General features: G+C 40.3%; 1 protein-coding gene across 1 annotated transcript in view; it reads left to right on the top strand.

Moving 5' to 3' along the window:
- Window positions 1-14,961, top strand: part of CDC45 (cell division cycle 45) — a 78,488-nt gene extending 63,527 nt beyond the window's left edge. Inside the window, exons 13-19 of the mRNA XM_073559093.1 lie at window positions 201-362; window positions 9,479-9,617; window positions 12,204-12,287; window positions 13,265-13,383; window positions 13,962-14,038; window positions 14,396-14,461; window positions 14,734-14,961. Of these exons, the coding sequence (XP_073415194.1) occupies window positions 201-362; window positions 9,479-9,617; window positions 12,204-12,287; window positions 13,265-13,383; window positions 13,962-14,038; window positions 14,396-14,460 (646 nt within the window). The 3' untranslated portion in view covers window position 14,461; window positions 14,734-14,961. The remainder of the gene's footprint in view (window positions 1-200; window positions 363-9,478; window positions 9,618-12,203; window positions 12,288-13,264; window positions 13,384-13,961; window positions 14,039-14,395; window positions 14,462-14,733) is intronic.
- The last annotated feature ends 615 nt before the right edge of the window (window positions 14,962-15,576 follow it).

Below are 15,576 nucleotides of genomic sequence, written 5' to 3'. Positions count from 1 at the left end.
GTCAGTTGTTGAACTCTTAGATATGTAGTTTCAGTGCCACGCCTGTAGGTGTCGCTGTTTGTTGTAGGAATACCGAACACTGAGTTTCTCCTAATTATACAATGACCATATTATTGAGAACAGCTAACTATTTCAGCAAGAAGAAAATGAGCTAAAAATCTAATGGTAACTAACTATGTACCGTGTTCTTTTACGGGCAGGATGAAGGACATCAGGGTGCAGACCTTCAGTGTGCAGTTTGGATTTAAGAATCGATTTCTGGCCACTGACATTGTGTTTGCTGTCATTTCTCTTTTGGAAAACACGGAGAAAGATGAGCATGGGACGGATAACTTCATCAAGGCTTTAGACAGCCTGTCCAGGTAGATAATGTTTACATCATACCGCATTTATGCCCAAGAAGAAAATGATATAATCCTTTGATTAGACTACAGCGTTCAGACTTTATCTAGTGGACAAGCTGGCAAATATATGCAGTGAATGCAAAACCATCTTGTAAAAGGCCACCTTCGTAAAAACGTGTGCTGCAGGGTATGCTTTTTACGTTGAAATCCTTTTAAGGTTCCAGACATATTTCATTTTTGCGCTTTCATTTTTCTCCCATTGTTCCAGGAGCCTTTTTTTTTTTTTTTTTTTTTGCAGTACTCGTTATTGTCTAAGCAACAGTCATATGGCTCGTTTACAGGGTTGATCTTGACTTTTCGGATGGCTACCCCAATAGGTGGCATTAGAGTTCAAGCTGTCCTCTCTACAAAGGCGATTTGTACATGCTGTCAAAAAACGGAAAAAAATTCAAGGTGCCTGAATGGTGAAATTCTGCCATTGTGTTATGGGGTTTGTTTTTGCGCAGTTCACTGTATAGTAAAAATATGACAATAGTATTCTCCATGTCAGTGCAATTACTGCAATTTTTTTTGTTTAGTCTTTCACTGGTTCAAAAAGATTTTGAACCTCCCTCAAAAAATCCTCACCATTTTGTAACTTGTAACATTTTTATTATTCTGTACTTGGTACTGTTAGGGGTTTTTTTTTCCCGCAGCACTGAGCACATTTTTAGCCCAATTTTGGAGTGAATACCACAACTTGACTGCTTTTTATTGCATTTATTTGGGGATATGTAGCAACCAAAAGAACACAAGTTCTAGCATTTTGATTAATTATATTCTTTTTCTGCATTTAAGGTATAGTAAAAATAATTTTATGTTTAGTTATTTCCTTGGACATGTATCCTCAGCCTCTATGGTGATCGCCTCCCCGCAATTGGGAGCAAATGGTAATCGTTCCAATCAAATGCCACTGTCGGTGATTGACAGTGCAGTCTAAATGGTTAACATTGATCAGAGCTAGTGCTGACCACTGCTGTTACAGCGATCTGCTTATGAAAGCGGGCTCAGACCCGAGCGACCTGTGGCAAAAATGTATCCCACAGGTCGTTAAGGTTTTAAGACGGTCAGCTCTACAGATACCAAGAGGTCACTGGCATTCTTCATGTCCATGGGTCTTTGGACCTGTTAAGTTTGTGGCACATACGTTGAGCTTACAAACAAAGTGTCTGCAAAGCTTAATGCAGCTTGTAATGCAAATTATAGTAAAATGCACTAATGCATCGAAGAGTTAAAAGATTGACTGTTTTCTATTGTATTAATTACCCATTAATACAGTGCTATGTTTCAGCCTACCATGCTGATCTCATTGTAAAGTAAGTGTGCTCAGTGCTGCTCTGCATTGGTGGATGAGTGAGCGTACATGTGAAATACCCTCACCATCTCCTCATCTTTTAATGACTTCATTTTCTTTTCTGGAGGTGCGGTAATATTACAAATTTCTTTCATTTCCATATAGTTTGTTAGATCTCACAGAGCAATTTGAGAGTCAGGAATCCATTGTAATCTGCTCTTCTTTTTTAGTTTGTCATCTAACACCACTTTGCCCTTCCATAACCCTGCATTCGCATTGCACACACATGCCAAAAACATACTGGTATGGATTTAAATTGAGCCCCTATGGGGACAGTGAGGATCATGTCTGTAAAGCTGTGGAATTACTGGCACTATACAGCTCTGGCAAAAAATTAACAGACCACTGCAAAACTTTCCATTTGTCTGATTTTTCTCTTTATAGGTATATTTTTGAGTAAAATGTAAATTGCTCTTTTATTTTATAAATTACTGACCACATGTCATCGAGTTTCCAAGCACTAAATTTTGTATTTTTTTTTTTTTTTTTTTTTAAAAATGAGAAATGGTCAAAATAACAAAAAAAACACAGTGCTTGCAGACCTCAAATAATGCTAAGAAAACAAATTTATAATCATTTAGAAACAACAATACTAATGCTTTAACTCAGGAAGAGTTCAGAAATCAATATTTTGTGGAATAACCATGATTTTTAGTCACAGCTTTCATGCGTCTTGGCATGCTTTCTTCCAGTCTTTCACACTGCTTTTGGGTGACCTTGTGCCACTTCTGGTACAAAAATTTAAGCAGTTCTTCTTTGTTTGATGGCTTGTGACTATCCATCTTCCTCTTGATTATTACATTCCAGAGGTTTTCAATGGAGTTCAGGTCTGGAGATTGGGCTGGCCATGACAGGGATTTGATGTAGTGGTCCTTCATCCACACATTGATTGACCTTGCTGTGTCTCATGGCGCATTGTCCTGCTAGAAAAAACAGTCCTCAATGTTGGGAAACATTGCCTGAGCAGAAGGAACCAACTGTTTTTCCAGGATAACCTTGTATGTGGCTTCATTCATACATCCTTCGCAAAGATTAACCTGCCCAATTCCAGCCTGGCTGAAGCATCCCCAGATCATCACCAATCCTCCACCAAATTTCACAGTGGGTGCAAGACACTGTGGCTTGTACTCCTCTCCAGGTCTGTCTAACCATTAGACAACCAGGTGTTGGGCAAAGCTGAAAATTAGACTCAGAGAAGATTACCTTACTCCAGTCCTCTATGGTCCAATCCTTATGGTCTTTGGCAAACTTCAGCCTGGCTCTCCTTTGCTCGTTATTGATGAAAGGCTTTTTTTAAGCTTTACATGACTTGAGCCCTGCCTCTAGGAGCCTGTTACAAACATTTCTTGCCGTGCACTTCACCCCAGCTGCCATTCGCCATTCCTTTTGTAGGTCTCTTGATGTCATCTTGCAGTTGCTGAGTGACATTTGAATAAGATAATGGTCATCCCGGTCAGTGGAGAGTCGCTTTTTTCCTCTGTCGGTCTGTAGCCTTGTTGTCCCCAATGTCTGCTGCTTGACCTCGTTGTAATGGACTGCCATCTTAGAAATTTTAAGGATGGAGGAAACATGACGCTCACTGCATCCCTCTGCTAGTAAAGCCAGAATTGAGCCCTTTTTTTCCTCACTCAAGACTTTTTTTCTTTTCAATTCCTTTGTCATGATTAAGTTATTTTTTCATTCCTATTATTTTTGGGATATTACTAGCACTTGTTTTGCCATCCAGCTTGTCCTATTGCAAGAGGATTGTGAACACCACAGCAGGGTTTTTTTTTTTTACTTTCCTTCGTTAAATAAGATTTGGTTCAGGTGATCACCTAATCAGAAGCGCATTAAGTAGAATGAGGTGTACTCTGGTTGGAATCCAACTGACACTGGAATGGAATGGCTGTCAGACATGTAGAGAAGCTAATTTTTATAAAACTGTGCAGTGGTCGCTTAATTTTTGCCAGAGCTGCATAAGAAAGTCAAATGCATTAAAAATCACAATGGTTGTCTTTATGCTCTAACCCTAATACCTTATTTAACCCCTTCCCGACATCCGACGGTATATCCCGTCCATGGGACCTGGGCCCCTATGCCCATGGACGGGATAGTACGTCGGACGCGATCAGCGGCGCCCACGTGGTGAGCGCCGCTGATCGCGGCCGGGTGTCAGCTGATTATCACAGCTGACACCCGGCACTATGTGTCAGGGGCGGTCACGGACCGCCCCCGACACGTTAACCCCTTGTACACCGCGATCAAACATGATCGCGGTGTACCGGGAGTTAAAGGGAAGCATCGGCAGGGAGGGGGCTCCCTCCGTGCTTCCCTGAGCCCCCCACGGCAGCGCAATGTGCAGCGCTGCTGCGGGGGACTCCTTTCCTCCAGGCCCCCGAATCCAAGATGGCGACGGGGGCCTTCGGGGGCCTGAGGAAGCTGGCTTCCTCAGTGCCTGCAAAGCGCAGGCATGAGGAAGCCTTGTGCACTGCCTGTGACAGATCGCTGATCTGTCACAGTGATCTGTGATGTGACAGATCAGCGATCTGTCACAGGACAGTGATGTCCCACCTGGGACTATTTAATAAAGTAAAAAAAAAAATAAAAAAAGTGTAAAAATAATTTTAAAAAAATCGCCAAATAAATTAGAAAAAAAAAAAAATATTCCCCCAATAAATCCATTTTTTGGAAATAATAAAAAACAAAACAAAACAATAAGTACACATATTAGGTATCGCCGCGTCCGTAACGACCCGCCCTATAAAACTGTCCCATTAGTTAACCCTTTTAGCGAACTCCTTAAAAAATAAAAATAAAAAATGAAGCAAAAAATAATGAGTTATTATCATACCGCCAAACAAAAAGTGTAATAACGCGCGATCAAAAAGACGCATATAAATATCCATGGTACCGCTGAAAACGTCATCTTGTCCCGCAAAAAACGAGCCGCCACACAGCATCATCAGCGAAAAAATAAAAAAGTTATAGCTCGCAGAATAAAGCGATGCAAAAAGAATTATTTTTTATATAAAATAGTTTTCATTGCATAAAACCGACAAAAACATAAAAAACGACCTAAATGAGGTATCGCTGTAACCGTACTGACCCGAAGAATAAAACCGCTTTATCAATTTTACCGCACGCGGAACGGTGTAAACGCACCCCCCCAAAAGAAATTCATGAAACGCTGGTTTTTGTTCATTCTGCGTCCCAAAAATAGGAATAAAAAGCGATCAAAAAATGTCACGTGCCCGAAAATGGTACCAATAAAAACGTCAACTCGTCCCGCAAAAAATAAGACCTCACATGACTCGGTGGGTCAAAATACGGAAAAATTATAGCTCTCAATGTTGTGATGCAAAAACTATTTTACAATAAAAAGCGTCTTTTAGCGTGCGACAGCCGCCAAACATAAAAACCGCCATAAATAGTAAATCAAACCCCCCGATATCACCCCCTTAGGTAGGGAAAAATAATAAAATTAAAAAAAAAAGTATTTATCTCCATTTTCCCGTTAGGGTAAGGCTGTGTGCACACGCTGCGGATTAGGTGCGGATTCATCCGCGCGGATTTTGTAAAATCCGCAGGTGAAACCGCAGGTCAAAAGACCTGCGGATTGCTCTGCGGTTTTGTCCTGCGGTTTTTCATCTCCTCAATAGAGGAGATGGCAAACCGCAGGAGAATCCGCAGAAAGAATTGACATGTCAATTCTTTCTGCGGATTGAAAACCGCAGATAATCCGCGCGGAACATTCCGCACCGTCTGCACTGCGGTTTTTGATTCCCATAGGGAATCATGGTACTGTACAGGTCCGCAGCAGCCAAAACCGCTGCGGAACCGCAGCAAAATCCGCAGCGTGTGCACACAGCCTTAGGGTTAGGGCTAGGGTTAGGGCTAGGGTTAGGGCTCAGATTAGGGTTAGGGGTGTGTTGGGGTTAGGGTTGGAGTTATAATTGGGGGTTTCCACTGTTTGGGCACATCAGGGGCTCTCCAAATGCAACATGGCGTCTGATCTCAATTCCAGCCAATTCTGAGTTGAAAAAGTCAAATGGTGCTCCTTCCCTTCCAAGCTCTGCCATGCGCCCAAACAGTGTTTTACCCCCACATGTAGGGTATCAGCCTACTCAGGACAAATTGCAAAACAATTTTTGGGGTCCAATTTCTCCTGTTACCCTTAGGAAAATAAAAAATTGGGTGCAAAAATATCATTTTTGTGGAAAAAAATGATTATTTTATTTTCACGTCCGAGTGTTATAAACTTCTGTGAAGCACTTGGGGGTTCAAAGTGCTCACCACACATCTAGATAAGTTCCGTGGGGGGTCTAGTGTCCAAAATGGGGACACTAGTGGGGAGTTTCAATAGTTTAGGTACATCAGGGGCTCTCCAAACGCACATGACACCCGCAGACCATTCCATCAAAGTCTGCATTCCAAAACGTCACTGCTTCCCTTCCGAGCCCCGACGTGTGTCCATACAGTAGTTTTCTCCCACATATGGGGTATCAGCATACTCAGGACAAATTGGACAACAACTTTTGGGGTCCAATGTCTCCTGGTACCCTTGGGAAAATAAAAAAATGGTGACTAAAAGATCATGTTTGTGGAAAAAATACGAATTATTTATTTTCACGCCCGGGCATTATAAACTTCTGTGAAGCACTGGGGGGGTCAAAGTGCTCACCACACACCTAGATAAGTTCCTTAGGGGGTCTAGTTTCCAAAATGGTGTCATTTGTGGGGGGTTTCCACTGTTTTGGTACATCAGGAGTTTTCCAAACGCGACATGGTGTCCGATCTCAATTCCAGCCAAAAACGTCAAATGGCGCTGCTTCCCTTCCGAGCTCTGCTTCCCTTCCGAGCTCTGCCATGCGCCCAAATAGTGGTTTACCCCCACATGTGGGGTATCAGCGTACTCAGAACAAATTGCACAATAACTTTTACGGTCCTGTTACCCTTGGAAAAATAAGAATTGAGGGTGAAAAGATCATTTTTGTGGAAAAAATGATTTTTTTAATTGTATGGCTTTATGTTATAAACTTCTGTGAAGCCCATGGGGGTTCAAAGTTCTCACCACACATCTAGATAAGTTCCTTAGGGGGTCTAGTTTCCAATATGGTGTCATTTGTGGGGGGTTTCCACTGTTTTGGTACATCAGGGGTTTTCCAAACGCGACATGGTGTCCGATCTCAATTCCAGCCAAAAACGTCAAATGGCACTGCTTCCCTTCCGAGCTCTGCCATGCGCCCAAATAGTGGTTTACCCCCACATGTGGGGTATCAGCGTACTCAGGACAAATTGCACAATAACTTTTAGGGTCCTGATACCCTTGGGAAAATAAAACTTGGGGTGAAAAGATCATTTTTGTGGAAAAAATATGATTTTTTAATTGTACCGCTGTACGTTATAAACTTCTGTAAAGCCCTTGTGGGTTCAAAGTTCTCACCACATATCTAGATAAGTTCCTTGGGGGGTCTAGTTTCCAAAATGGGGTCACTTGTTGGGGGGTTTCCACTGTTTAGGTACATCAGGGACTCTCCAAACGTGACATGGCGTCCAATCTGAATTCCAGCCAATTTTGCATTGAAAAAGTCAAACGGCGCTCCTTCCATTCTGAGCTCTGCCATGCACCGAAACAGTGGTTCCCCCCCACATATCAGGTATCTGCGTACTCAGGACAAATTGCACAATAACTTTTGCAGTCCAATTTCTCCTGTTACCCTTGGTAAAATAAAAAAAATTGAACCTGAAGTATTTTTTTTATGAAAAAAGGTTAGATGTTCATTTTTTTTTTAAATATTCAAAAAAATTCCTGTGAAGCACCTAAAGGGTTAATAAACTTCTTGAATGTGGTTTTGAGCACTTTAAGGGGTGCAGTTTTTAGAATGGTGTCACTTTTGGGTATTTTCTATCATATAGACCCCTCAAAGTGGCTTCAAATGTGATGTGGTCCTAAAAATAAAATGGTGTTGTAAAAATGAGAAATCGCTGGTCAACTTTTAACCCTTATAACTTCCTAACAAAAAAAAAATTTTGGTTCCAAAATTGTGCTGATGTAAAGTAAACATGTGGGAAATGTTAGTTATCAAGTTTTTTGTGTGCCGTATCTCTGTGATTTAAGGGCATAAAAATTCAAAGTTGGAAAATTGCGAAATTTTCACAATTTTCGCCAAATTTCCGTTTTTCTCACAAATAAACGCAAGTTATTTGAATGAAATTTTACCACTAACATGAAATACAATATGTCACGAGAAAACAATGTCAGAATCACCGGGATCCATGGAAGCGTTCCAGAGTTATGACCTCAAAGGTACAGTGGTCAGAATTGTAAAAATTGGCCCGGTCATGAACGTGCAAACCACCCTTGGGGGTGAAGGGGTTAAAGGGATGTTTGGTGCCGATAAAATAAAAAAGCTTATACTCTCCTCCAGTTCCAGCGCCGCTCCAGCGGTGTCGGCACTATTGTACCGGGGCTCTCATGCGGTTGCTATGATACATGAGCCTGGCACCCAATCTGCGCTGGCGTCACTGTCTCAGCCTTCGGACAAACTAAACATCAAGCAGCCGCAGCCCTGACTTCCTCTTAATGTTCGATTTGTCCGAAGTCGGGGACAGTGACGCCAGCGCTGAATGGGTTCAGGGCTCTCGTGTCATAACCACACGAGAGCCCCGGGAACGCGAATGCTGACACGGTTGGAACGGGAGGGAAGTAGAAGCTTTTTTATTTTATCGGGGCCAAGCGTGTGAGGTATAAGGAGTTGTCAAAGTAGTGAACAATTTTTTTTAATCTTTCTTGTCTGTTTTGCAATTGAAAAAATGTACCATTTTTTTCAATCATGTGCTGGATTGTTCATTGTTTTGAACAAAAACCACTAATACATATTAGTTGATTGATTTGGCCATATGCCTGTCTTACGGTCCAATTTCACTATTTAAGGACACTCCAAAATCATAAATCCTACAAGAACTCAAGGAGTCATTGTCCCAAAAGTTACAATAAAAACAACAAAATTTATTATGGTGTAAATTACAAAATATCACACTTATAGACATCAACAGCTACAACAGACAAGGCACATAGAAGGCTTATGTGTGAAGGACATAGAAAGCATTGGTTAAATCTCAGAATGGGCAAGCTAACAGGAATCCAATATCCTGTATCTCAAAAGAACCCCTTTTGTAACAAGTATAGAGAAAAAAAGTGCATGGCGCATTTAAGTTGCAGTAAGTATATCAAGAGGGCCCCCAGGTCAAATAGGGATTGTATGGTATAAGTAGTATTTACGGTACTTCAATCTTTTCCTATTTTCCATGTGCCACAGACCTTGGGGAGAAGGTTATATTAAGAGATGCCCTGCTTACCCATTTTTGCCTGCCAGCGCGTGTCCGGAGCAGCCCCAGTGAGACCTCCATTTTTTTTTTTTCTCCTAACCAAAAGATGGAGGTTTTCCCACAAGTCATTTTTTGTTTCTCTGGCCTATTCACTTGAATGGATGAGTTCTGTCCCTAAACGGACCATAGTAGAACATGCACCTTGGTTTTTTTTTTATATATAACACATTGCAAAAAAAAAAAAAAAAATCATAGCCCCATAGAATGTGTCCAAGTGCTACCAATGTGATTAAGGCAAAAATGAGTTATGTGACAATTACCAGAATTATTTAACTAAAAACTAGATGTGCAACTGCACCATTATTACCGGTTTCTGTATGTTGGGAACAGAGAAAATTTATCGTTTGTAACATTTGTAATTATTTTACAGGAGCAACCTTGATAAACTGCACAATGGCCTGGATCTCTCCAAGAAGCTGTTACGTGCCATTCAGCAGACTGTAGCCAGTTGTATTTGCACCAATCTTATTCTGTCGCAGGGCCCTTTCCTGTACTGTTATCTTATGGAGGTTGGTATCAAACATTCAGGGCCACGCTTGGTTTTCACAGTTTTCTGGCCAATCTGACTGACCTGGCAATGATGATGTTAATTTACACACACTAATTTTGGGATACATTCACATGCTACGCTACCGCATGCAGATGAAAGCCATGCTCACCTGCAGGTATCAACTGAGTATTACAGCTAATCCATGCACTTATATATGGCAGCTGCACAGCATACAGTCTAAAGGCAGTCACAACATTAGACTAGCATCAGCCAAACTCTTTGGTATTGGCGGGTTCGGCCTAGAGTCTAATATCTATAACAATAATCTACAGGGTGGGCCATTTATAAAGTTGGATCCAAAATGGCCGACTTCAAAATGGCCACCATGGTTACCACCCATCTTGAAAAGTTTTCCCCCTGCCATATACTAATGTGCTTCAAACAGAAAGTCGATATCACCAACAATTCCCATTTTAGTTAGGCCTCTTTCACACTTCCGTCTTTTACAATCAGTCCCAATCCGCCAGGTTTTGAAAAAACGGATCCTCAATTTTCTTTTGAGGATCCGTTTTTTTCCCCATTGACTTGCATTAATGGCGGATTGTGACGGATTGCTGTCCGTTGCATCCGTTTTTTTTGAGGAACCGCCAAAAGTTGCTGTCCGTCACCATCCTCAAAGAATTCAAAACGGAGCTTGCAACGTTTTTTTCTCTGGCGGATCCTCCAGACACTGATTTAACCCGAATTTCTTTCCGGGTGCCGGACAAAACAAGAAAAAAAAACTCTCTCTCTCTCTCTCTCTCTCTCTCTCTCTCTCTCTCTCTCTCTCTCTCTCTCTCTCTCTCTCTCTCTCTCTCTCTCTCTCTCTCTCTCTCTCTCTCTCTCTCTCTCTCTCTCTCGCAATTCCTTTATTTCCTCATTTTCAGGATCCGTCTAAAAACGGATCCTGTGACATCCGTTCACATTAGTTGAGAACGGATCCGCTTGTCTGCCTTTTTGGCGGATTATAACTGATGCAAAAAAACTGAAGTGTGAAAGAGGCCTAAGGTGTATCCATATTCATGGCCCACCCAGTATAGGGATCTTCCAACACTTCCTCACAGTTGATGTTGGGAAGATAAAGATCGACATGTCTGATTTCAGTGACATGAACCACTGCCAGAGGGGTCTGGTAGCAGCTCTCTCATAGGGAACACACGATTGCGCAGGAGAGTTGAGTGCTCCTATGTATGGGAGAGATAGCTGTTGGACAAAGGATCAGCCAAACCATTTTTACTGGCAGCTATCTACTGTAAACGGGACCCCTTACATTGTCTTTTGTTTGATTCCATACAAATTGGTGAGATCTCGCTATGTGCGTCGCCCCATCACACATAGCGACGCACCAGCGATCCCGACAATGATATTACCTTGTCGGGATCGCTGGTGTGTCGCTACATGATCATTGGTGAGCTGCCAAACTGTTGCTTAGTTACCCACTGTGTACCTTAGTTACCAGCGCGCTGGTGCAGGGAGCTGGTAACCAAGATACACATCGGGTTTCTAAGCAGCGCGCGGCACTTAGAAACCCGACGTTTACCTTAGTTACCAGTGCGCTGATCGCTGGTCTCCCGCCTGTCACACGCAGCGATGCGTGCTGGCCAGCGGGAGACCAGCGATCAAAAAAATGTCCTGGCCATTCCAGGACGATCAGCGATAACCGGCAGGGGGGCCGATCGCTGGTCAGTGTCACACACAGCAATCTCGCTGGTGAGATCGCTGTTGCGTCACAAAACTTGTGACTCAGCAGCGATCTCGCTAGCGAGATCGCTATGTGTGACGGGGGCTTTAGAATCTTTCAGCAGGTTTTTGCTACCTCATCTGAGAGCAATCAAACAATAGGTCTCAATTAGGAAAATCCCAAAGGAGCCAGAAAAGTTCAATACAACTCCAATAAATAGTCACAATTTTATTCAAGAAATAGATTAAAATACATTAAGCAAAAAAGAAAAGTAATGCTAAGAAACAGTTCCTTTATAAGTCAATGCACCGTGATGTCAGTATTGAATAGCAAATAGAAGTAAGGCAGACTCAAAAGTATGAGGGATGATATAGCAATATATTATACCATATCTATGGTATGTTTATTAGTGAAGGTAAGTATATAAGTATAATAATTAAATGTACATACTAATAATAAAAAATAATAAATTGCCTCAAAAAACTCCCTAATTTATTAAAACTTGTAATGATGTGAAAATAAAGTGCAAGTGGATATATCTTCAAAATTCCAATGATAATGATCACTGTGAGATATCCTATGAAATAGTAGATATTAAAATGGAGAATGAAAATAATGGAAAATGACTTTTACAGTTTTGCTGACCCACGTGTGCTGAGCCATAAAGCGTGTTTCACCCAGCTTCTTCAGGGGGTGTGTATGAAGGGTACACGCCCACTGAGGGAGCTTTTCAAAGCTTTTTTTTGCCAGAATTCTGGCAGAAAAGCTTTGATGAATTAGGCACAAAGTTTCTATGTAAAGAAAAATCCATAAATAATTTTGGGTAATAATTGCCCTTTACTCTTTAACCTGAGCTCAGAATTTGTTTATTTTCTTTATGTTTAGGGAACTCCAGATGTCAAGATGTTTTCTAAACCTGTGTCATTGAGTCTGCTTTGCAAATACTTGCTGAAATCCTTTGTCAGTTCTGTGAGTATTTATTTGATTTTACTTCGAATAATATGTAAAAATATGGCTTAATGATTTCTAACTTTCATGTTATGTCTGTCACATCTGTGACATTGAATATAGCATTTGATGACTATAATAATTTTTTTTCTTTGAATATGTTTGGTCAGGTAAAGTCTGAACAGCAGATGGCCCGCTCATTGATGGTTTGCAGGTCCCAACATTCTTGAAAACTAAAAATCCATAGTCGCCCTTTTGTACGCCTGCATATTGCAAAGATACTAGTTGACCATATAGCCATTGTTTATTTAATGGCTCAGATTCACTCTAACCTTGAATATTTTTATTATTTCAAACTTAATGCATAACATAAAATACAAGTACAATAAAACATGTCTGAATGTGTGACAGGCTGGTACAGAGTTGGAGATAACCCTGTCCGCAATGTTCCGGGCAAGAGTACAAAGCTGTTTCATAAAAGAATGAGATATTTGGGCTAACTGCGAGGGACGAACAAGCAGATTTTGAATCGAAATAAACTTGGGAAGACAATTGCCGGTTTACTGTCAGAAAGAGGATGAGGTCTTTCCTGACTTCATGATTGATTGCTGCATTCCCAGCTCTTTAAATGTGTTATTTTCTAAAACTGTCCAAATTAAGGCTGTGTACTGCTCTCCTTCAATTGTGAGCTTTTCCTTGGCTGTGCTTACTGTAAAGACTTCTTTCCGTTGACTGGGAAACCATGCTTCCTCCAATCTTGAGGGATATCCTCCTGTCAATTGCACTTGAAAAGGGTTCAAAAGTTCTGTTTGGACGATAATATATTTAATATCGACTTTTTTAGCACATGTATGTTTGAGTCTCCACACCCTGGATGATAAGTTCAGTTTTGGTCTTAAAAGATGGATGATTTGCCAAATATATTGTAATATCCATGTCTGAAATGACTATTCTATATAAAATGACTGTTCCACTTTTTTTTATTTTCTTACTATTAGACTAAAAACAAGCGATGTAAGCTTCTCCCTCTGGTCCTGGCTGCTCCGCTAGATATTGAGAAGGGGACAGTGATTATGGTGGGAATTCCTCCAGAAGTTGAGAGTTCTGACAAAAAGAAGTAAGATCCTTTTATTTGTTTCCTTATCTTTTTAAAATGGGTTGTCCACCACCAGATGCTTGCCCACCGCAACAGCCTTGCTCCTCTGCACTCAACATCTGTATCATGTAACCGCTGTAGCCAATCAGCAGCCTTCACCACTTGCTCAAGTAACTAGCATTATATGCAGGACTTTTCAGTACGCGAGGCAAAATTCCAGCTTTACGGTGGGCAGAAAAATGTATTTAATAGAAAATACAAAGGTTAAAATTCCGACATCGAATATCATGTACAAAACTTCGCAAAAAACAATATAGATCTACACGTTTCAGTTAAGAAGCATCCTAAATCATGAACGTATTCCATACAGAACAATTGTAAATGTTAGTCTTCTGATTGTGTTTTTTTTTTTTTTTTAACTAATTTTTTGATTATAAGGTTTAGTAAGTTTTCTTTTTAATACTTTATACTGTAAGCTTTGAGTTTGTGGAATATTTAAATTTATCGTTTTGATTTTTTTTTTTTTTTTAAGGTCCTAAATGCATAATGCTATTGGAATATTCATGTACCTATTTTTTTAAAAACATTTTTGTCTCTAGTTTCTTTGGTCGAGCCTTTGAGAAAGCTGCGGAGAGTACGAGTTCTCGGACACTTCACAATCAGTTTGATATGTCAAGTGAGTGAAGACCATTCTTGATGAATTATGAGCTCTAGATCAAACTTTTGAGATTAAGCTTTGTGGCTGGCTGCACAGTAGCTGCTGCAGTGGCTTTAATGAGGTCAGGCTGGAAGTTCGGTATGACCCATGTCCCTCTTAACATGTTTTGAGAGGTTGGAATTTTACCAGCAAAATAGCCGAGAAGAAGTGGTGGGGGGTTGCCTTCTGCAGAGGTGGCTTTTCATCTTTGAGCACCTAAACAGATAGTTCTGATGATGACTAATATTGTATTTTCAAGCTCATAGTAAATTTGGACATGAGGAGTTGCAGAAGGTTAATGATGATGATAACTTTTTTTGTTTACATCGTATTTAGTAATTGAATTAAGGACAGAAGACCGAAGCAAATTTCTAGATGCTCTCATTTCTCTCCTCTCATAAGGTATGTTGTTAAATTCTTAATTTACATATTTTCTCAATTGTTGGAGATTTGACCCATAATTGTTTAGTTTAACTCAATTCTTTATCATTTTTTTACATGTGATTGTAATTATATCTTACTCACTATTTATTGGTTCATATATGTACCTCTGTTATAGAGCGGGCTGACCTTTACAGCCACTTATATACTTTAGAGGCATTAAAGCATTATTATATATATTTTTTATTTTACATGACATCAAACAGATGGTAACCTGTAATTTTTTTTTCCAGGAAATGTTTTTCAAGTGGACCCTTGTGATCTGTCATACTCTTCTCCATGTATATGAGCTTTTCTTTTATCCATCTTTTTTTTTTTTTTTTTTTTTTTTACATGTGATGTTTTAATGTGCAAACTTTAAATTATAGCTGAGGCTTTTCAGCAAAAAATAATTTTATCATATTCACTTCTGATTAGTCCCCTAGTACTGTAAATAAAACCTATTAAAGCCATAAAGACTGCTGGTTTTGTTCTACTAGTTTATTCAGTTTATTCAGTCGTGTTCATCTATAACGAAGCATTAGTCATTTAATTTTGACTTTTAAGTCTACATCCATTTTCTTTCAAGCAATTGACTACACTTTGGGTATTAAAGTTTATGTAATGAGGAGATGGCTTACTTTTTCCATAAACAATAGCTTTCATTCAAGAGATTCTTGAGCAGCAAGTGCTGTTTCAGTTTCGAGAAAGTATACCTTTAACACTAGGTCATAGCCAGTGTGTTGTGCTGGGTCAAAGGTCTCCTGGATGGCTTACTCTGACTGGATCACTGACTGGACTTTACAGATGTGTGCATACGTAGGAACCTGTTAATTATTGAAATCCATGTATGTGTACACCTTACCATCACAACTATGAGCTCATGGGAAATCCCCATTCCTAAGTCGTAATTATTGGATCCTCATATATCGCTATAATACTATAAGGGGAGCCATTGTTTATGGCTTAGGAAGGTGATATCCAGTGAGCTCGTAGTTATGATGGTAAGGTGTCCATATAGGTCATTCTGGTAAGAATTTCTACAGCATTTTGAGTGAAAAGTGGCCCCATTATTTGTGCTTTTTCCATAAGAGATT

Source organism: Dendrobates tinctorius, unplaced genomic scaffold (genome assembly GCF_039654945.1).
Source record: "Dendrobates tinctorius isolate UK_male_01 unplaced genomic scaffold, ASM3965494v1 ptg000265l, whole genome shotgun sequence".
In the NCBI taxonomy this organism is placed as follows: Eukaryota; Metazoa; Chordata; class Amphibia; order Anura; family Dendrobatidae; genus Dendrobates; species Dendrobates tinctorius.
The sequence above is the reverse complement of the archived record's forward strand: the minus strand, read 5'-3'. Positions and strand labels throughout refer to the sequence as shown.